Source organism: Gymnoscopelus braueri (genome assembly GCF_963280865.1).
Source record: "Gymnoscopelus braueri genome assembly, chromosome: 4".
Lineage (NCBI taxonomy): Eukaryota > Metazoa > Chordata > Actinopteri > Myctophiformes > Myctophidae > Gymnoscopelus > Gymnoscopelus braueri.
The window spans coordinates 47692073-47713617 of NC_137605.1; the positions used below are offsets into that span (position 1 = coordinate 47692073).

The 21545-nt window shown below is 40.2% G+C and overlaps 2 protein-coding genes across 5 annotated transcripts; one reads left to right on the top strand and one right to left on the bottom strand.

Moving 5' to 3' along the window:
* Positions 1-616: 616 nt before the first annotated feature.
* On the top strand, positions 617-11448 carry LOC308084773 (collagen triple helix repeat-containing protein 1-like). Of its 4 annotated transcripts, none has more exons than XM_080427639.1 (5): positions 617-798; positions 1793-1861; positions 6250-6468; positions 8044-8260; positions 9494-11448. In XM_080427639.1, the coding sequence occupies exons 1-5, from the start codon at positions 682-684 to the stop codon at positions 9634-9636; spliced, it is 765 nt and encodes a 254-aa protein (XP_080283765.1). In that variant the 5' UTR covers positions 617-681; the 3' UTR covers positions 9637-11448. The 4 variants fall into 4 exon arrangements, with proteins under 4 accessions (XP_080283765.1, XP_080283767.1, XP_080283766.1 ...); XM_080427640.1 differs by having other exon boundaries at positions 667-753; XM_080427641.1 differs by lacking the exon at positions 1793-1861.
* Positions 11449-13337: 1889 nt separating this feature from the next.
* On the bottom strand, positions 13338-20588 carry LOC308083966 (solute carrier family 25 member 32-like). Its single transcript, XM_080426405.1, has 7 exons — positions 20136-20588; positions 19080-19230; positions 18014-18099; positions 17058-17212; positions 14964-15077; positions 14571-14716; positions 13338-13800 (listed from the first exon to the last, which is right to left on the bottom strand). The coding sequence occupies exons 1-7, from the start codon at positions 20356-20358 to the stop codon at positions 13674-13676; spliced, it is 1002 nt and encodes a 333-aa protein (XP_080282531.1). The 5' UTR covers positions 20359-20588; the 3' UTR covers positions 13338-13673.
* Between the last annotated feature and the right edge of the window lie 957 nt (positions 20589-21545).

Below are 21545 nucleotides of genomic sequence, written 5' to 3' on the forward strand. Positions count from 1 at the left end.
CAACATAGTTCTTCTAGAGCAGTTGTTCTCAACCTGTGGGTCGGGACCCCCAGGGGGTCCCCATATGATGTTGGGGGTCGCCAGATGACAGTGAGGTGACAATTTAAGGCCTTTTAAGGCCTTTTAAATACCTCAAAAAGAAAAAGGTCATTGCTGCATCAAAAGTAATCAACAAACTATAGGCCTAGTATATAACTTGTCAAACATTGGCCAACATAATATAAGAAAGAGGCAAACATTTTGAAAATAGCAGATCTACAAGCTCACAACGCCTCGCTTTGAGAGGCGTTGTGAGCTTGTAGATCTGCTATTTTCACAATATTTATCTGTGGAACCGAGTCAAACTAAATGTAATGCCTATAATTCCAAGTGCGTGTCTGGGTGGGGGTCCCCAGTTCAAATATGATTATTTTGGGGGGTCCCAGACAGTTCAAATATGATTATTTTGGGGGGTCGCGGCCATGAAAAGTTTGAGAGCCACTGTATCCAGAGCCAGGTTCCAGCCCCACTGCCAGTTGACTGGCTCCTCCGTCCTCTAAACTAAAGTCTGGTCCTGCCTCCTCCTCCTCCTCCTTCCAGCCTCTGGCTCCTCCAGTGTGAGACTACTGTCCTGTCCTGTCTGTCCTGTAGTCTCTCTCCAGTCTCCACAAGAGTCTACATACATACAACCTTAACGACACCATGATGTCTCCTGTGGCCGCGCGTCTGCTGCTGCTCACCTGCCTGGTGCTGCCTCTGTACGGAGTGGAAAAGGTGAGGAATAGAGGCTATCGAAACAAGGATGCTGAGATGGAAAAGGTACGTTATTTATAAGACGAGCGTGAAAACGGACAGTGCGTTATTTTTGAGGGATTCTTTTTAGTCATTTTATTTATGAGAGCCACGCGTTCATACAAGCTTCTTAAAGTTAAGTTGTTGAGTTTTTTCCCCTCCTCCTCCTCCTCCTCGCGTTGGTTTAGACACCGTTATTCTTTGTCATAAGAAAAAGCTGCAGCACATTAACATTTTATTTTACATGATGTGGGTCATGCTGGATGCCATCCTGGCAAAAGATGAGCGTTATTAGAGGCTATACTTGTATCGCTGAGTTACTTCGATGCTGAGTTACTTCGATGAATTGAGGACAAAGGACCCCAAAGCCATAGCTTTTGGGGTTTTAAATCCTCAACAGACCTTGTATTGAACTGTACTTCCCTGTGCTCGTCTTTGCAAACTGCTAATAAAGTATTCAATCAATCAATTACAATGAACAGATTTAAACAAATTTGGTTGCAACTTGCAACAGCAAGATAAGGCTCATTGTAGGCTATATGGCCAACCTGTGCAAAGAGTGTTTGATTATTTATTTGTATAGGCCTATATAAAATAAACATTTACATTGGAATTAGTATTTTAATGTAAATGACTGGGCTAACAGATGCATTGGTTATTATGGTGTCATTTCCCACCTCTATAGCACAACATTGAGGTTTTAATGCACTGGTTCTCAACCTGTGGGCTGCGGCCCACTGGTGGGCCGTGAGGACATTGCAAGTGCCCCTCCCCCCCCAACTAATTAGCAAAAGACTAAGATTTTACTGTTAATTAATATAAGATTAATATATATTTTAAAAAGTTAGCAATTGTAATAATTAGATTTAGTGATCATTTCATTGTGATAACCGATAATAATAGGAACTTGATGTTATAGTTCCATATTATTCCGAGCATGAACACACAACAAACAGAAAAAGTTTGGGAGGGAACCGGTTTAATGAACAGCATGTTATGTCATCATTTTCTGTCTATATAGTGCACTGGAAATGATGCAGACAAATCAAACTGCACTAGACACACAGAGGAAGACAGATTGAACAACACGGTAATAATCACATTTTATATGTCATTCATTCCAGAGCTGCTGAAAACTCAACTGAAATTTGAATGAACTTGAACACTAAAAAAGGCATGCATTCTGTTGCTGTGTGCAGTGGTGGGCAAAGTACTCAACCCCAGTACTTGAGTCAAAGTATAGATACTCCTGGTCAAATATTACTCCACTACAGTTGCTCAGTCAAATTTGTACTTGAGTTAAAGTACTGGAATACTTAAAGGACGACTTCACCATTTTCGATCTTCATATAATTGGTCCACTCCTCACTGATGCTCATGATAAAATGGTTCTTTGTTTCATAGTTAGGAGGACTGTGGACACTTCAGAAACCCGCCTACCAGTGACATCATAGTCAGGAATGTGTCTTTTTCCCATTTTTATTAACGTGAGAACAATTGCTTCCATTATATTATAACTTTTACAGGAATAGAAAGTCTGCGGTTTCTATTATCTTGGATTCCCCATCGATGATGTCACTGGTAGGGGGGTTTCTGAACTGTCCACAGCCCTCCTCTGAGACCAGTAGACACAAATGGTGCCATATTATAATGAGCATTAGTGGTAATTATATGAAGATAGGTTGAAAATGGGTGAAGTCGTCCAAAAGTAGGCCACAAGCTTTTGAAAATACTCAAGGATTCGGAAGTACAAATTACAACGTACATTTACTTTTTAATATCAATGCAGAGTACAGCAACTTGCAATGGGCCTGGTCTACAAGATACACTACACCTCAAACACAAAGACACCCGTGTACTTGTCAAACTACTTGAAAAACATTGAAGACGTCCACAAACACAACACCAGAGGGAGCTCCACAAATCACGTTCAGCACAGATTTGGCTCAAACAAGGGGTTAAATTAGTTCTACTGCCAGAAATCCCCCCCCCTTCTATATGATGTCTTTGCATAGTATTGTACTTATTATTGTCACAAAATGTTTCTATGATGTTTCTTGGGTGCTTTCAAGCCATCTTTCTTGGGTTCTTGGGTATTCAATCAATCAATCAATCAATCAAATTGTTGTAATGAAATGTAGACCCCCCCCCCCATTTTCAAGAAACATAATAAAAAAAAATCAATAATAGTGAAAATAGCATATGTAGAAGCTCACATGTGTTGTGAGATTGTAGATATGATTTGAAATAGGACTTACTGTACGTACATAATGTACTTTTTTACCTTCCTAGAAATAGTGAGAGTCAGAAGTACAACATTTGTCTTTGAAATGTAGTGGAGTGAATGTCATCGAAAAAGTAAGGTAAAGTACAGATCCTCAAAAAAACATAGTAGTTGCTATTAGTTTACTGTGTCCACCACTGACTGTGTGGCCCAGGCTGGGAGTGGCTTTTCTTTGGCTCTTTCTTCAGTGTCACAACCATTCAGTGGTGGAAAGTAACTAAGTACATTTACTTAAGTACTGTATAATTTTGAGGTATTTGTACTTTACTTGAGTATTTCCAATTTCCAATACTTTTACTTCTACTCCACTACATCTCAGAGGCAAATATTGTACTACTACAATTATTTGAAAACTTTAGTTACTAGTTACTTTGCAGATATAAATTATTATAAAACATACATTAAAACATACATTAACCACTTTAGCCCTATTTTATACCTAGGCTATTTGAAAATAGCCGATCTACAAGCCCCCAACGCGACGCGTTGTGAGCTTGTAGATCTGCTATTTTCAAATATTTTAGTACTTTTACTTTTGGTACTTTAAGTACATTTTGATGCCAATGCTTTTGTACTTTTACTCAAGTACATTTTTAATTCTGGACTTTTACTTGTAACAGAGTATTTCTATATTGCAGTATTGGTACTTTTACTTAAGTAAAGAATTTGAGTACTTTTTCCACCACTGCAACCAATGCATGACCTGTTGGTGATGATTCCTCAGTCCTTCCAGGCAAATGCCGCCTCTATGCTTGAGTCAAAAGCAATGGTCTTTCCGTTAATACTAACATTCAGAAAGGGCAATACTGTAATTTGCAGCACCACTACAGACTCTCCAGACTAAGTTAATATAAAAGTCAGCTGTGTAGCTACGTACACACAGAGTCTATTCATTAAGGTTACTTTGAAAGGTCTCCAGATATACGCAAACCTCATTAAAATGTTCAGACCCTGAAACCGTACTGAATTCCAAAGCTATACTGTTGAAATCATTCACTAATGCAAAAGTCAGCTATAGTTGAGGTATATTATTTCCATAGTCACTTCCACATAAGGTCAGCCATCCTGGAATGTTATCCACTGCGTTAAAAGGACAAATTCCCAGTCTGTTACAGCATATGCATGTCACCATGCAGTGGTGGAAAGTAACTAAGTACATTTACTGCATTTACAAGTACTGCATTTGAGTAAAATTGTGTGGTACTTTTACTTACCTTGAGTGTGCATTTTTCATTACTTTATACTTCTATTCGACCAAATCTCAGAGGCAAATATTATAGCCTACTTTTCTCTCCACTACAATTATTGAAACCTTTAGTTACTAGTTACTTTGCAGATTCAGATTATCAATACAAAACCTACGTTGACCACCTAAGGCGAGCCCTATACTTTATACTTTAGCTATTCAAAAAATAGCCAACGTACAAGCCCGCAACTCGTTGCATCGCGATGCATTGTGAGCCTACTGTATTTTTGAAAATGTTTGACCAATTTGAGTACTTTTACTTTACTGCAAGTATATTTTTATGCTAATACAATTTTGAACACAGGCTGTAACTGAGTGTTTTTCTATTGTGGTATTGCTACTTTTACTCAAGTAAAAGAGTACTTCTTCCACCACTGTCACCTCATAATCTATCTACTGTATTTGATCACAGGCTTCAGTTATCCCAGTTTTCCCCCACAGGGATGAGGTCAGACTTCATTACTCCACCATAGGAGATCAGCCTCAAAGGTGGCTCAGCTTAATGGCTAAAACAGCGGGTGGGAGAGAGGGTGGATGGGTGCCTCACTGGGGCATGCGTCACTCAGCAGTCAGCAGTGGAGATAAAGAAAAACGTAACTCTATATCTGTTATTCTTTCTATTAGGTTTTTAACATTCTTTAAATTCTCTTTGCCTAAAATACACATATCTTTTACCCAAGAGGCTCAAGTAACATGTTTTTTGAGACTGAGAATCGCCTTTGTTATTTCCTTCTGCTGAGCACTGATTGACTCTGCCTGTTGGCCGAGTGCCCTCCGACACAGCTGCATGCCGAACAAAAGATTTATATAACAAAATAAATTGTAACAAAATGTTTACTCTCCCAGACCCAAATCCCTCAGTTTTTATTGGACAAAGCTGTATTTTTACACACCAGTTAAAGACGTGTCACATTTTCTTTGATAAGACATAATAGGCCTGTATAAGTGGCATTTGGCTACTTGTCTTTATCCATCAAATGACAGAAATTAATTCCTGGTTTCAATTAAATCTCCTACATTGCATGATTATATGGTATATCGTGACTGAGCTTTGTTTCTTTGAAGGTCATAAAAGTCATGTTAGATCTACATTGTGTGTGTCTCTCTCTGTGTGGTGTGGCTACTTGGGCAGGCTCACATGTCTCTCTGAGTCAGCTTGAGTAACAGGCAGCATCTGTTTAAACATAGCAGGACACCCTAGACACTGAATCACTCCAGACACTGACCAGACACCCACTGGCTATCAACAGGCCCTCAATTTATGATTAATCCACGGTCTGTCACTCTAACACTTTATGTGGCCTAATAGCTGATACTTAACAGCTGGTCTTTTCTTACACATAGCACATTGACACTCGTATAAAGTGGGACATAAAGTGGGATTTGTCCAACACTAGGCTGTTTATTAACATGATTTGAATGGGGTATATAATCGAGAATCAGTAGGGTTTATTTGTCACTAATCATACAGGTACAAGTAGTTGGTACAGATCTTGCTGTCCAACCGGGACTTGGCATGATGGAAAAAGTTGCACTCTGAAACAGGAAGTTGGATTTTAATAGCCCCAACATGGGCCTGCATCTTTTATTTATTTATCTTGTTCCCTTTTTCTTTTTCTTCAATTTCTCTGTCTAGGCCTAGGGCGAGTTTTTTTTAATATTTGTTGCAAAGATTATATCAACAAATCGATCAAACGTTTAAGCCCTATTTTATACTTTGTCGCACAGCAGTGTATTTTAATATTTTTTTAAAACATTACAGCTTGTAGAACGGCCATTTTAACTATTTTTGAAAATTGTTGAACATTTTTAAAGCTTTTTTTCACCTATAATTCTATTATTTAACTGATCAAATCGATTAGTTCAATTAAATCTCACTCCCCTAATCATGTCCTCCTCACTCCACCTGTCCCCTCTTCTTGTTTCTCCCACTGTTTGGGTTTTCCAGTACAGCAGCTGTATGCAGGGTCCGCCTGGCAGCCATGGAAGAGAGGGCAACCCGGGCACCAACGGGATCCCGGGCACGCCGGGCATCCCTGGGCGGGATGGGGCGAGGGGGGAGAAAGGAGAGTGTGTGAGTGAGATCTTTGAGGAGGCCTGGAAACCCAACTATAAACAATGTGCCTGGAACTCTCTGAACTACGGCATTGACCTGGGTAAAATAGCTGTAAGTATATCCTGATGTTTTTACATGTAGGGTTGACAGGGTTGGTAAACGAACAAGTCGCCGCTTTACCTTCATGAACGTGACATCATAGCTGTCAAGCTGAAACCTCTTATCTCCATACTGTATGTTACGACCTTATATGGAGTCTAGAGGCTGCTAAGGAGTAACACATAAAGTACCGCAAACACAAGTAACGAAAAAAGTGTATATTTATTACTGAGCAAAGTTGTGGTTACAGAAATTGCATAGAAATGTCAATATAAATAGGGAAAGTGTCAAACTTCAGGGTGGCCAAGGCCAAAACAACAAACAGAACACTCCACCCTACCTGAAAAGGAATCAAACTAAACTACAACCAAAACAAAAATGACCGTCTACGCTCCCTAACTAAACATAAACATGTTCAAAAAGAGAAAAAATGGCAGCACACCCCTACCAAGCTTCCCTGGTCTGTACTTTAAACACTAAGTATAAAAGTTACCTTTAACACCAAGCATAAGGCATGGCACACAGCCTACAGATACAGTAAGATGCTAGCTACACAAAAGGGTTCAGCACATGAAAGTGACGGATGGCAAAAGGGCTGAAGAGGAGCTTCTCCCAGGCTTTTATACTGGCTGCTGGCTGATTTAAGATGAGGCCCAGATGTGTCTCCAGACACACCACTCCTCCAATCTCCACTCCACCCTCCATTACCAAATAGGGCACTGAAAACACTCAGAGGGTTAAAACACAATATGAGGCCACATAGGGCCGTAACACCATATTTTTAATTGTTGTGTTTTTTTCCGTAAATTTATGCCCTACTTGATCATACTACAGTGTCACACTAATGTATCAAATGTAGCCTCGAAACGTGGCGTGAAGCGACACGTTTTGAGCTTGAAGATCTGCTACTTTTGATACTTTTGAATTTGAATCCTTAAAAGTAACAGTTTTGGACATATGAGGTTTCCATCGGACAGAGACGATCTACCTACTTCACACGATTTCCAAATATTATTGTACATTTAAATAAGCTAGATATAGATATGTTTATATTATAGTACTCTCTGTGGTTCCTGTGTGTGACTTATTTTGAATCACATTTTTCACTTAAAAGGGGTATATCACTTTAAAGTTGGCTTTTGTGAGCACCCCAGATAGTTTTTGAGTTGCTTGGTTCAATATTTAGATATTTGACTCATTATCCTATATAAACCTGTTTAACCATGTTAGACTCATTGAAAACACACAACCCTGGTCCTATATAAACCTGTTGAACTTCAAACTCCATTTTAACCATGTTAGACTCATTGAAAACACAACCCTGATCCTATATAAACCTGTTGAACTTCAAACTCCATTTTAACCATGTTAGACTCATTGAAAACACACATCCCTGATTCTGGTGACTGATACTGTCCTTCTAATGCGTGAGGGAGCCGTGTTTTTTCAATGACCCCAGAAGTGTTTTAAGTGAAATTCCCCTTCAATAAACTAGTAAAAAAAAATATAATGGTAGCTGATGTGATGACCTCTGCCAGGCCAGTGCCCAAATGAGGAACTTTTTGATGTATTTTCTGTGCTTTTCAGGACTGTACGTTCACCAAGCTGCGTTCAGACAGCGCTCTGCGAGTGCTGTTCAGCGGTTCCCTCAGACTCAAGTGCAAGAACGCTTGCTGTCAGAGATGGTACTTCACCTTCAATGGAGCGGAATGTGCAGGACCACTCCCCATAGAGTCCATCATCTACTTAGACCAAGGCAGTCCAGAGCTCAACTCCACCATCAACATACACAGAACATCAGCAGGTATATGCTTTACGGCTTAACCACTTAAGCATGGTGTGGAAAATTGTCAAAAGTTGTGTGAACGTTTTAACAATTCTGGCTAATGATTTGCTAGTGATATTCTTTTGGTAAAACGTTAAAGCACAATATTCTGATAGTTCTGTAGTAAACAGAAAATACATTTTCAGGTCAGATTCCAATTTTATCTAATCAGGAGAGAAAACCCCACAAATATAATGTATCTGCTTAAATTTTATAGTCCTCCTTTTTGTGTTCCAATTCCTATCTGGTCTGCTCATTTTTGTGTTTCATCACTTCCAATTTAACTTTATTTTTGGGCGGTGAAACCGCCCCTATAAGTGAGGTTTGGAAATTTGTACAATTATCCTGCGCTGTGATTGCCCAAAATTCACCCCGCCTAACCCTGCACCGTGATTGGCCAATCACAATCTATTCAGGACTGTGATTGGCCAGTGTCACATGTAAGCTAGCAAGACACATGCTGTGATTGGCTAGTGATACATATGACGAAACTAATCTAAAACCACTGTGATGTGACACTAGTATATTACTTAGATACTGTCCTAATCCTTTTTTTTTTTAAATAAATAATTTAGTATGTATATATGTAAATATATAACAATTAATTATTATTTTTTTAACCATTGTACATCGGAATATGACTTTCATAAAGAGTGTTTCAATAAATGTATTTATTATTTGTACATGATTGGTTGACTCCATTCAGTTAAGTATTGTGATTAGCTAGCAAGACACCGCCCACTTCACACAGGGTGTGATTTTTATCCTGTGTCCTGTATTCTCTCTCCTGATTGGATAAAATTGCTATCCTGACCTGAAAATGTATTTTCTGTTTTACTAAAGAGCTGGGGATGGGGAGACCCCCTGTTATACAACAAAGACACTCTAGCCGAGCACAAACACTCACTACGACGCCATCTGCTGGTCATTGACCTTTATTGAATGTATGCTTAAAATTGAACAATAGCAGTGTTTGTAACAGCCTGGGAAAGCTTTGCCTCTCTAAGTCCATGGGGACTTCAGCATATATTTCACTTTTGAAAGCAGAGTGACTCCTTTCATTTCAGGACGAGTTAATCACCGTCATAAAACAACCCAATGAAGAGCTGTTCAGTTTGGGTGTTCACTGGGATTAATTGTAGCCTGGAAGAAGTGGTGACCACAGCTCTCTCTCTCTCTCTCTCTCTCTCTCTCTTCTGTTCTCTATTGCAGTGGAGGGGCTGTGCGAGGGCGTGAAGGCAGGATTGGTGGATGTGGCGGTTTGGGTTGGGACCTGCTCCGATTATCCAAGGGGCGACGCATCTACGGGTTGGAACTCTGTGTCGAGGGTTATCATAGAGGAACTGCCCAAATAAAAGGCTCTCTGTGGGCTCTTTTCGACTACAAGAACGAAGTGTGAACCGTGTGCCCTGCCATCTTCTAACAGTATTTCACCAGCTCTGGATTTGTGATATGCAGTGATGGAAGTACTCACATGTTTTACTTAAGTAAAAGTATAGAAGTCCCGTATTGAAAGTAAAAAGTACAAAAGTATCGGCATCAAAATATGTCCCATTTCACAACTTCAAAATGTATAAAACAATATTTTGAAAATAGCCGATCTACAAGCTCACAATGCGTCGCATCGTAACGCATTGTGAGCTTGTAGATCTGCTATTTTCAAATGGCCAAAAATATATATAGGGCTGAGGTGGTTAATGTGTTTTGTAATAATAATCAAAATCTACAAAGTAACTAGTAACTAAAGTTTGTATTATAATTGTAGTGGAGTAAAAGTATAATATTTTCCTCTGAGATGTAGTGGGGTAAAAGTGAAAGTATTGAAAATTGTAAATACTGAAGAAAGTAAAAATACCTCAAAATTGTACTCAAGTACAGTACTTGTGCACATGTACTTAGTTACTTTTCACCACTGGTGGTGATACGCTTACGGCTCGGTTTCAAATAGGGCCTCAGAACCTAATTTGGGTCCCGCTCAGGGGGTAGCACTGACCCTGAGTTCTTGGAACCCAGAACTTGTACTTTCAAACATTTTAAAATAAATAGCAAAGATCTTTGCTTTCTTTCTCGACGGTTCTTCTGGTTATAATGGAAACATTAAAAAAACTAAACATTACAGAACATTACAGGTTCTAGGAAGTTTCAGTTTATGAAAGGTTCTGCGTTACTTGTTAGTCGAAAGGAGCCATGATTTGGAGGGGAGGGCCCCGATCATAGAATGCTGTCTGCCTCATGTGGCTCAACCAAAACTATCAGTTGTGGTTTAGCAGAGGCATCACAGCATCACCGATGTCAACTTGAATGTTTTATTTTTATACCAGACTTGTTGACAGGGATATAAACGGGGGAGTACTGTGTTATTTTGTGTACCAGAAATAACACTTTGTCTTTGTTTAGTTTTTTTACTGTAGTATCATTTTGTACTGTAGTCTTTCTGCTAAAGTGCCTCGTCACTCTGAGAAGGAAAGGTCAACCTTTGCTCAAATTGTTGTTCAGTCTCATTGAAATGAAAGGCGGTTTGGTAGCCAGAGAGCTGCCAAGCTGCTACTAGAGATTGTACCCTTTTTTAAGTTAACTGCCTGGTGCCAAATTACAGAAAATATGTTGTCATCATAGTGTGTATGAGCAGCAGGGGTGGACAAAGTATATACTCAAGGAATATTCAAAAGTACAAATTATGCAGTACATTTTCTTTTTAATAGCAATGCATTGCTGTACTTAGAGAATGTCACCAAAAATGTTCACAAAAGAAAAAAACAAAAACAAATGTCGAACATTGCAGATCTACAAGCTCACGTGTCACGAGTGCGATGCATTGTGAGCTTGTAGATCGGGTATTTTCACTATGTTTGAATTAAGTGGTTAATTCATATATTTTTGTACGTTTGGTTCCCAAGAGTCCAAGAAATGTAGTGGAGTCAAAAGTACATTTCTAGTTGAGTCATTAGCTTGCAAAAAATGATAAACCTCCAAAAATGTACTTACTGTAAGTACAATACTCAAGTAAATGTGTAAAAGTTATTGCCCACCACTGATGATAAGTGATATAAGAACAAGATACATTATGCCATTTCATTGTGACAAGATTTTAACAATATTGACAGGCTGGAGAGAATGTGTTTGTATGCATTGTTACAGTTAATAAAGTCATCTTTATGTCTCTGTCAGTCGCTGCAGAAGTTTACATGCAATGAATGAAACCCTTTACATTTTGCACACAAATAGAAACTAAAAGCATGGTATGTAATGTATTTACTGTTATGTCAAAGAAAATGCAGACAGCTGGAAGACAATTTAAACTAAACAGCATTGCTATCATGCAATTACAATCGACTGTGACAAAGAACACTTAGTTTAGAAAATATCTTCACGAAGATTCACTCACTAAGATTCTTTTTTCTTTAAAATGCAGAAATCAATGGACCTTGATATTAAGCCCTATCTACAGTCAGTGTGGTTCAGACGTTACAGACATCACACAAGATGCAATAAATAAAAAGACAAAAATAATGAACTCACACATGCAAGCGATAACCCTGAGTACAAACAGATGAACCTTTTGCCATATGTATCATATTATTGTGCATATGGCAAATTGTGCATATTGTGCACTTGAGCCTATAGCCTCCTTATGTTATAGCGTAACAAAACATTGTTTGTTGTGCATGTCACCAATATTTAACATTAATCTTGTCGCTCAATGTGTTCTGTGTGTTATGAGCTCACTAGGCCAATGGTTATCAAAGTGGGCTCCAGGGCAGTGTTGCCAGATTCTGTGCGAGAAACAAGCAACCAGGTCTAGGAAAACCAGCCCAAAAGAAGCGACTATGGGCTACATGAGCACTTTAACATATACATCAGCTATTTGAAAATAGCAGATCTACAAGCTCACAACGCGTCGCGATGCGAGCTTGTAGATCTGCTATTTTCAAACAAAATATTGCGGGGAAATTATAATAAGCAGATCTGGCAACCCTGGTCCAGGGACCCTCAGGGTTCCTTGATGAGGTTCCAAATGGACTATTGCAGGTCTGCAACTCTGAGGTATGGAGGTCCTTGAAATTAAAAGGTTTGAGAGGCTATGTAAGCTCTGGGGTGGATTTTCCAGCGCAGTGTTAAGTGAAGCTGCTTTCACACATGCACTGCAAACTCTGAACTTACCTAGGCATTAAGCAGAGGGGCTTCATGTGAGAAGGCAAATGCCTGAATCAGTTTAACTGGACAACAGACTTTACCCTACCAGCTCCGTAGCACAAAGTCTGTGTAATGTCTGATTGAGCCCCCATCAAAGTAAGCGCTCAAAGAGGCAGTACAATTAGGTCGTTGACCACAATGCCTCGAGTGGAAACGGCCACAAAACATAAGTGCTATTTTTAGTTTGTATGGGGTTCGAGACACTCGATGAGCCCTGTGGCTTTGGTCACGAGCGTGGAGACGGCCTCCACTTCAAGAAACCCAGGGACACTTTCCACCTCGTTGCCCCATAAATATTCACCATCACCAACTATAGGATTCATGTTAAATACAGCCAGAGTTGCCCTTTAAAGTCCATATCAGATCGTTTTGTTTATAACTCTCAGCATCAAAGAATGACTATCATAAAACCCAATGATGTGTCAACTAAGCCACATCTTTCTTCCCTAAAACCAGGGGTGTCATTTGGTGTTAGCGTTCACATTTAACCACAAATTCAGCTCTTCATGCATATTTTCTCCAACTCTAGTCTGATTTCTTTTTTTGCAGCTGAAGCTGACTTTAGCTCATCACTGAGTGAGTGCATCTCAATCCACGCCCCTTCCATGTGACATGTGACACACATTAAAGATGTGTTTTCTTGTCCGCAACCATACATTCATTTATCACTTTCAACCTGGTGTCCCTGTTTTGGGTATATCATAATATATTGTTCCACAAAATGCCATTTCTAAAAAACAAAAAATAGCAGATCTACATGCTTACAACGCATTGCGATGCGACGTGATGTGTACTGTAGATCGGAAGTGTTTTTTTTTTTACATAGGGTTTAAGTAGTAACTTTTTTTTCTTACCACCCGAAGAAATTACGCCTCTGCCTATAACGGAACGCTTTGCAATGCATCCATGGCAGAACCAGAGGTCTATGTGCAGCGCCAGTCTGTACTCCACACCATCACTTTGTTTTACTGAGAACCCACAATTCAGAGTAAATGTCTTAAAGTTGCTGTTGGCACTGATCACTGCTTCATCTCTCAGATGACAGTTTTTATATAATTTCCTTCCACAACTTTTGTGTGTCCTTAAGTGCAAACTTAGCAAACTAACAGACTGCTTGCATTCTCGGTATCTTTGCCACAGCACCCCGTAGACTGGAGTGTCCCTGCCTGCCACTGTCCCATGGTTTGTCCGTTTGTCCTCACTTGGACAGGCCCAGCAGGAAGCGCGATACGTTCTCATATACAACGAACGTGATACAACAGGCTGGAGTGACACGGATAATGTTGGGGACCACACCTTTGTAGAACCCTCTGGCGCCCTCGTTCCTGGAAAGAAAAGTGAACAATTATCACCCTAAAAGTAATCAACCACACTACAAATACAATGTTATTATTTTAGTAGCCTACAAGCCTTTCTTTTTGGTTAATGCATTCACTGCCATTGAAAAATGAAAAAAAAAAAAACGCTAGAGGGCGCTCTTCCGCAACCTATGAATGATCCCTTGACTGCGAGAGAAAGAATGGACGGATGTGATGTCATCCCAAAAATATTCACTTCCGTCCACTCCTATGTTATGAGATGTAGGGGCGGCAGTGGCTCAGGGGTAGAGTGGCCGGGTAGAGTGAACTGGAAAACCGCAAGGTTCCCAATTCAATCCCGGGCTGGGGGGTTTCCCCCAGAGTTAGTGTGGAAGTGTCCTTGAGCAAGACGCTGAACCCCTAATTGCTCCCGATGAGCAGGTTGGTGCCTTGCATGGTTTCCTCTGCCATCAGTGTATGAATGTGTGTGTAAATGGGTGAATGTAATGCACAATCTATGTAAAGCGCTTTGGATAAAAGCACTATATAAATGCACCATTTACCATTTTACCATGTAGAAAAACACATCTACATGTAGCTCCGATTTCTTTTCTTTTTGTGATAACAAGCCATATTCAACTGCCGAGAACAGAATGGACGATCCCGGTAAAAAAAAAATGTTCCAGCGTCACACAAAAGCGTCACTTTTGTGTGACATTGAGAGATGACGACTGTAGTATGATAAGTAGGGAATTAATGTACAAAAAGTTGAAATATGGAAAGCACTGATAAAGTACCTCCATGTCCTTCTGAGGACGTCCATGACCCCGTCGTATTTATTGTGCTGGTCCTGCAGACGTGCGCGCACCACCTGGTATGGGTATGTGGTCGCCACAGCAAAGATTTTGGACAATGCTGCCATTGAGATATATTCCAGTGGAGTCTGTCAATGGAAGTGAGCGAGAGAGAGAGTGCATGAGAGAAAGGAATAGAAGGAAGAGAGTACTGAATTGTCAAGTGGTGAGCAACGCAGGATATGGAAACTACATTTTCTTTGAACCAACTGCTAGGTATCAATTGTGGGCTCGTTCCTTATTAATTTGAAGATTTACAAGCCCTATGCTTGAGTTCTATTTTAAAGCTGGAGTACAGTTCCAGACGGTCAGCGGTCTGTGCGGTTAATGACTCACCAGCTTCTTGTCTGAAGGCATGCTGTTGTATTTGTTGTATCCTCTCTTCAGCTCCTCGTAGGCCATGAACTGCAGCGCTCCATGAGAGGTTCCAAACAGACCGGGAACATACCCCTTTAACATGAATATATGTACTGTTAGTCATAATGAAACTGGAATATACCCCTTTAACATGAATATGTACTGTTAGTCATAATGAAACTGGAATATACCCCTTTAACATGAATATATGTACTGTTAGTCATAATGAAACTGGAATATACCCCTTTAACATGAATATATGTACTGTTAGTCCTAATGAAACTGGAATATACCCCTTTAACATGAATATATGTACTGTTACTGTTAGTCCTAATGAAACTGGAATATACCCCTTTAACATGAATATATGTACTGTTAGTCATAATGCAATCTGGGAACCCAGAACCAAATGAGAAGGAAAAACAGCGCCCTCTGCTGTTTGTACTATCTCACTTGGCTCTGGGACAATGACGACGTAGCACCCGTGCGCAAGGAAACCGGGGTTTTGGTCTGCCTTCAGCGTTTCACTTCCGGTGGTGCGACTATGTTTTCATTCCCACTAACAATATGTCTACACGGAACACTAACACCACTTCTCTCAGAGAACATGGATCGTTTTGGTTATAAGCCCACTTGTTTCTATGATAAAAGAGCAAGTTAAAATGTGAATATCTTTTTGTGGTTTTGTCTGCTCCGCGGACGCTATTGTTAAATTAGTTTCGGTTGGTTTCGAGTGGGGAATGATCGGCGGACACGTAAATCCCGCCCACTACATTTGATTGGGTAAAGCGCGGCCTGCTTCCTGATCTGAAGGCACGCCCACTTGTAGCCCAGTGTGTACACGTTATGACGAACCTTCACGACAGATTCCAACGCAGAGCAGAATCTGTTCTTGAGAGATTAGTCATAATGAAACTGGAATATACCCCTTTAACATGAATATAATGTACCGTTAATCATAATGAAACTGGAATATACCCCTTTAACATGAATATATGTACTGTTAGTCATAATGAAACTGGAACATATCCCTTTAACATGAATATGAACTGTTAGCAGTGGTGGACAAAGTACTCAAAACCAGTACTTGAGTCAAAGTATAGATTGATACTCCTGGTCAAATATACAAGTGAAATTGCTCTGTCAAAATCTGTACTTCAGTTAATGAAGTACTGGAGAACTTTCTTCCAAAAAATAAAACCATAAAAGTATGGTTAAGGGCCAAGAGTATATACGGTTGGATTAGAGTTTTCCCAACAAGGAAAGAAAAGACGCATATCCCAGTGTAAACTGTCCACAGTTGGAAAAGCTATCATCCAAAAAAAAAAGCTTTCCAAAAAGTCTGGAGTTGGCACAAATACCATACTTTTGAAGATGTTTTAATTCCAGCCACCTGGAAGTTCACCAAGGCATTTCTGGTTAGGGAAATGTACGTTTAGGGGAACGACAACCAAAAATGCATCACCAACACACCTTGCTATGCAAAATTAGATTTGTTACATATATACTGTACATATAGTGAGTGCTAAAACTTAAAATAATCGCCATTTTATTGGCTGGAATTATTTTCCTACACCTCCTATGCATTATCAACAAAATATAGCCGTTTTCCCTTGAGGATAGATCTTCAAAAATAAATAAATAAATATTCTGTGGGGAACTAGAGCCCTCTAGTGGTAATTCATAATGCTATTACTGCCATTCAAAAATAAGTAATAACCAACGAGGCGAGTGTAAGGCATGTTACTGAAAGATATGCTTTCTTTACACCTGAATCATGACAAATCGTTACAAAAGTGTTAATCATGACCACATAACACTTCAGCATCGACTACAATGTAATGCTATATGAAATTAAACTAAGGTTTTTTCAATTTTTTTATTGAATACTTTATTAGTCAGAAATGTTAACAGTATGTAAGGATAACACAAAAAAGTCCAGGGGACTTGTTTCTATTGTAGTCCTATATGTTCAATTCAGCAACATGGCATACAAAATGTACACAATAATATATATCATCAACAAATAACAAACACGATATGCACTATATGTACTGTACACGGTAGACTCACACTGTATAGACCACGCACTCCCTCGTGGCGGTAGATCTTGACCAGAGCATCAACCATGCCCTTGTACTGTTTGGTGGACGGGTCAGAGCTGTACTGAAGCACCAAGCGGGTCTTTGTTACCCAGATTGGGTTGGTTAAGGTGAGGGTCAGAACACCTGGAGAGGGAGAGAACAAACAGGGATTAGACCTCCAATGGCCAAGTTCTCTGTATGATACAAATATGATCCCGACTGACCTCAGTGTATGCTGTGGAGCCTGAGTGTCAGGCTGCATTAAAGGTATCTAACATGATTAAATTGTTAATTTGAGTACTCTGTTTTAGCGACCCCTTGCAGCTCCGCTGTCATTACCGAGTTTGTCTATGCGGCGTCGGAAGGAATGCTGAAGAAGTAATACTAAAAGGGTTCTAGTGCCCGAAGGTTATTTTGGAAAGCAAGAACACATAATCAGAAATGGTATTTATCAAAATGTAAATTACATAAATAAATACATTTCAAGTGCCCTAGTCATTTTCCCACCAGTGTCAGGGGCCGACACTCACGTGTAAAAATGTTTAATCGTTTTGGGAGAAGTTGTCAAAAAAAACATGTGGAATTGTTAGAGAAAAATATCAGTGAAGGATTATATTTAAAAAAAAATGCTAATTGAAAACGTTACACAGTATGACTTTGAAAGCAAGAAAACAGTGAACGATTTGTGAATGACTTTCGTCAAACTGTGCTCATACCAAATTAATTATGCCTTCACCAGTGTTTACTAATGACGCTTCTGTGCACTTATCATTGAGAACCCTCACTTGATTAAGTGTGCAGGAAATGAAAAGTACGAGGCTCAAATAAACACCGGGGGTATGACAGCCAACATAGATAGCAGTGTTATCTGCCTGTAGGGCCTTTGTATTGATTGCAGTCAGTGTGTCAGTGGGGCTGTTGTGTCTGAAAAAAGGCAGTACTAACCCGATTGAGCCGCTGACACCAGGTGCTCTGTGGCACTCAGCTCCGTTTGGCGTCCTTCGGATTTGTATGCTTTGATAGCATTGTAGCTTTGGGAGGGGGGAGAACATGGGGAAAATAAGACAAGGTGACAAATATACACATGCAGGCAGGCACAATATTTCACATAACACAGATGGAGAAACCCAACTGCCCATCCCGGAATTGATCAAACATAAACTGCGCAGTTATTAGTTATTATTATTGCTATTATTATTATTATAGCAGAGTGGCTCTGAGCCTCTGTCAAAAGACCAAAAGCCTAATGTCTAAAAAAAGAATCCCCTTTAGGCTAGTGGTTAAGATGTTTGGCTTTAGTGCATCTTCCTGGAGTTCCAGTACAGGAGACCCAGGTTCGAATCCCAGGCGTTACATTGGTGTCATGACCTGGATCAGGTTTCCTGGTGGGGGAGGTTAAAGGGGGGGGGTGAGTGTAGCAGAGTGGCTCAAAGCCTCTGCCTGAACACCAAAAGTGTAATATGGCCCCTGGCCAAGGGGGAAAGGGTTGGCGGTTAAAGGCTAAATTCCCTGTTGTCATGTTATGAGCAAACGCCACTAAGGCTAGTGGTTAAACTGTTTGGCTTTAGTGTCCCAGGACGCATATGACCTGGGATCGAATCCATGGCGTTACACAGTCACGTAATTGGTGTATTTGTTGGTGGGGTTAAAGGAGTATGATGCAATATCCCCCAGTGACCACACCAGAGGGTACTGTAGGCCAAGGTCAGTAGTAAAAACTAAAATCTAGCAGGACATGCCTGATAACGTCTCTGTCAGGTGGAAACCTCATATGTCCAAAACGGTTACTTTTCAGGATTCAAATTAAAAAATAGCAAAAGTAGCAGATCTACAAGCTCAAAACGCGGCGTGAAGCGATGCTCTTGTGTGACTCTGTAGTGTGATCAAGTAGGACATTAATTTACGAAAAAACACAAAAAGTTTGAATACGGAGATAAGAGGTTTGTGCCCGACAGCAACGATAAACAAGTTAAACAGAAAATATGGCACAGTCGGCCTTGAGCTTACGTACAAGAAGAAGTAGAGTCCCCATGAAGCTCCAGCACCCCAGATGTTGGGGGTGACTCCTTGGTAGAGTCCTCTCACGCCCTCCAGTTGCCAGACGCTCTTCATGCAGTGCCAGATGCCATTGTATTTGGGTCGTAGTTCCAGCCCGTCACTTACTTTATGAAAAGAGATTGAGAAGCATATTATTGTCATTGATCTCAGGTTAAAATCTGTCTCATCCTGACATCAGCACCATGTGTGTAAAATAATTCAGTGGTTCTCAAGCATTTTCATATCAAGAACCCCCATATAAATATGTATTTGGCCACGGACCCCCGTTTGAAAAGATTTTGTGCCAGAGACCCCATACAAAATTTGCCAATTAAAATGTTTAAAAAATATTCACAATTTCCCACATTTCTTTATTTTCATTTGTTTAAGATGTCTTCAAAACAGCTGATGTTATTGGGTTAAGTGGTTACCCCTGCAATGGCCCCTGGGGATCCCCAGACCCTACTTTTAGAACCACTGCACTAGACTAGAGACTACTAGAGCACATAGCAGGTGATCCGAGGTCAGATCCAGGTTAATACTTAACTGGTTTTTGTTATTACAACAACTCACAGGAAAGCTATATGGCATGATAAACAACTACGATCAAATAAAAACATAAACAAGGTAAACAATTATTCATAGTGTAATGACAATACCTGCCAGTGCCTCATGATTGATTGATTGAATACTTTATTAACAGTTGCAAATAATACAGTGGTACGATATTACAATGATTGTTAAAAGGATAACACACAAAAGCCCCAGTGGCTTGTTTCCATTGTGGTCCTGTGTATTCAATCGAGACATTCAAAGCCATAAATGATATACAATAATAAACAAGACATCATCAACACTAGCAATAAACATATGTACAGTAAACAGTTGCTGAGGAGGTCATTTCTGGTGTCAAGCTTAATAGAGGACTTTTCTAGGACCAGTTACACATTGCATTCATAGTGAAATTACACAACCAGCCACTAGTGCCTTATTATATAACTAAGTAATCATAACATGACTTTTCACCTACCAGCAAATCTGAGTTTGACCAGATCCAGAGGGTGCAGCAGCATGGTGGACACCACTCCTCCACTGAGACCCGCAGCCGCGCTCTCCAGACGCACATGGCTGAGAACCTGCACGATGTGGCCCACAGGGGACACCCTGGCCGGGGGTGGAGGTGGAGGACCTCCTGGAGGAGGAGGCTCTGGAGCCGCTGGAGGAGCACCAGCAGCAGCTGAGGAGGAGCTCATGGTTCAGGGTTAGCTAGCTAATGTTAAGGTTAGCTGTGTTGATAAAGAAACCCCAGTAAAAACGGTCTTAACATTCCGGTAACGTTGTCACTCCTAACACTCCTGCATGTTCTTGTGTGGACCACCACGTTTCTTCTGACATGTGAGAGAGATCATGTAAACATAGAAGACTCTAGGCTTGGTTCGACCTTTCAATCCACTTCTTCTTCTTCTGCTGCTCTCAAGCAACAAGCCTGATTACGCCTCAAGGATTATAAAACAAGGACAAGACAGACGTACCACGTCATGGCATGCGCCATAGACCGACGCACTGCACTCGCGAGCTTATTTATTAAATGTTTTCCTTTTTTATTTTAATTTTTCCAGTATTTTAACTGCATTTTGTCCTGTTATTTGTAATTGTAATGTTGATATTTTGTCAAAACAATTATAAAAAAAGTCAACGTTGGCTTTATGAATAATGTTTTGTATTATTATTATTTATTTCTTATGTGTACACTGTCACTATGTAATGATGTTTATGTATTTAAAGAACAGAAGTTTCTGTCGGGGGCTGTATTCACTCTCGCAAATTCGTCAGGTTTGTGTGACAGTCCTAGCTGTAGTATACAACCCTCGTAGACGTATTTATGATTCTGACGTCTTCAATCTACGAGAGTTGTAGGGTTCACGCCCCATGGAGACCTGGACTTTCTGCACTATGCCCCGTAGACACTCCAAACATGTACAAATGTGAAAATAAAGGTGCTTACCCCCAAGCCCCAAATGTTAACTGGCTCTACGGGGTAGTAGTTTAATGTAATAATCCATATATTTCAATAAATAAGTGTTTTAATGCAGTCTGTGGCCGAACGCCATTTTTTCACCCTCATTTACTTCCTGTTTACATTTAGTGTAATTCCGGGTTCCACCGGATGCGCCCCGTCACTACCGCCCATTGGGAACTTCCGACAGAATCGCCCACAGACGGCATTAAAACACTTATTTATTGAAAGATATGGATTATTACATTAAACTACTACCCCGTAGAGCCAGTTAACATTTGGGGCTTGGGGGTAAGCACCTTTATTTTCACATTTGTACATGTGTCTACGGGGCATAGTGCAGAAAGTCCAGGTCTCCATGGGGCGTGAACCCTACAACTCGTAGATTGAAGACGTCAGAATCATAAATACGTCTACGAGGGT

Bases quoted from the DNA above. Each gene is read 5' to 3' on its own strand.
- LOC308084773 (XM_080427639.1), top strand. From the start codon at position 682: ATGATGTCTCCTGTGGCCGCGCGTCTGCTGCTGCTCACCTGCCTGGTG. The intron at 799-1,792 runs GTACGTTATTTA...CTGTCTATATAG, and splicing joins AGGATGCTGAGATGGAAAAG to TGCACTGGAAATGATGCAGA. The intron at 6,469-8,043 runs GTAAGTATATCC...TGTGCTTTTCAG, and splicing joins TTGACCTGGGTAAAATAGCT to GACTGTACGTTCACCAAGCT.
- LOC308083966 (XM_080426405.1), bottom strand. From the start codon at position 20,358: ATGAGCTCCTCCTCAGCTGCTGCTGGTGCTCCTCCAGCGGCTCCAGAG. The intron at 15,078-17,057 runs GTGAGTCTACCG...TTCATGTTAAAG, and splicing joins GAGTGCGTGGTCTATACAGT to GGGTATGTTCCCGGTCTGTT. The intron at 14,717-14,963 runs GTGAGTCATTAA...TTCCATTGACAG, and splicing joins TGCCTTCAGACAAGAAGCTG to ACTCCACTGGAATATATCTC.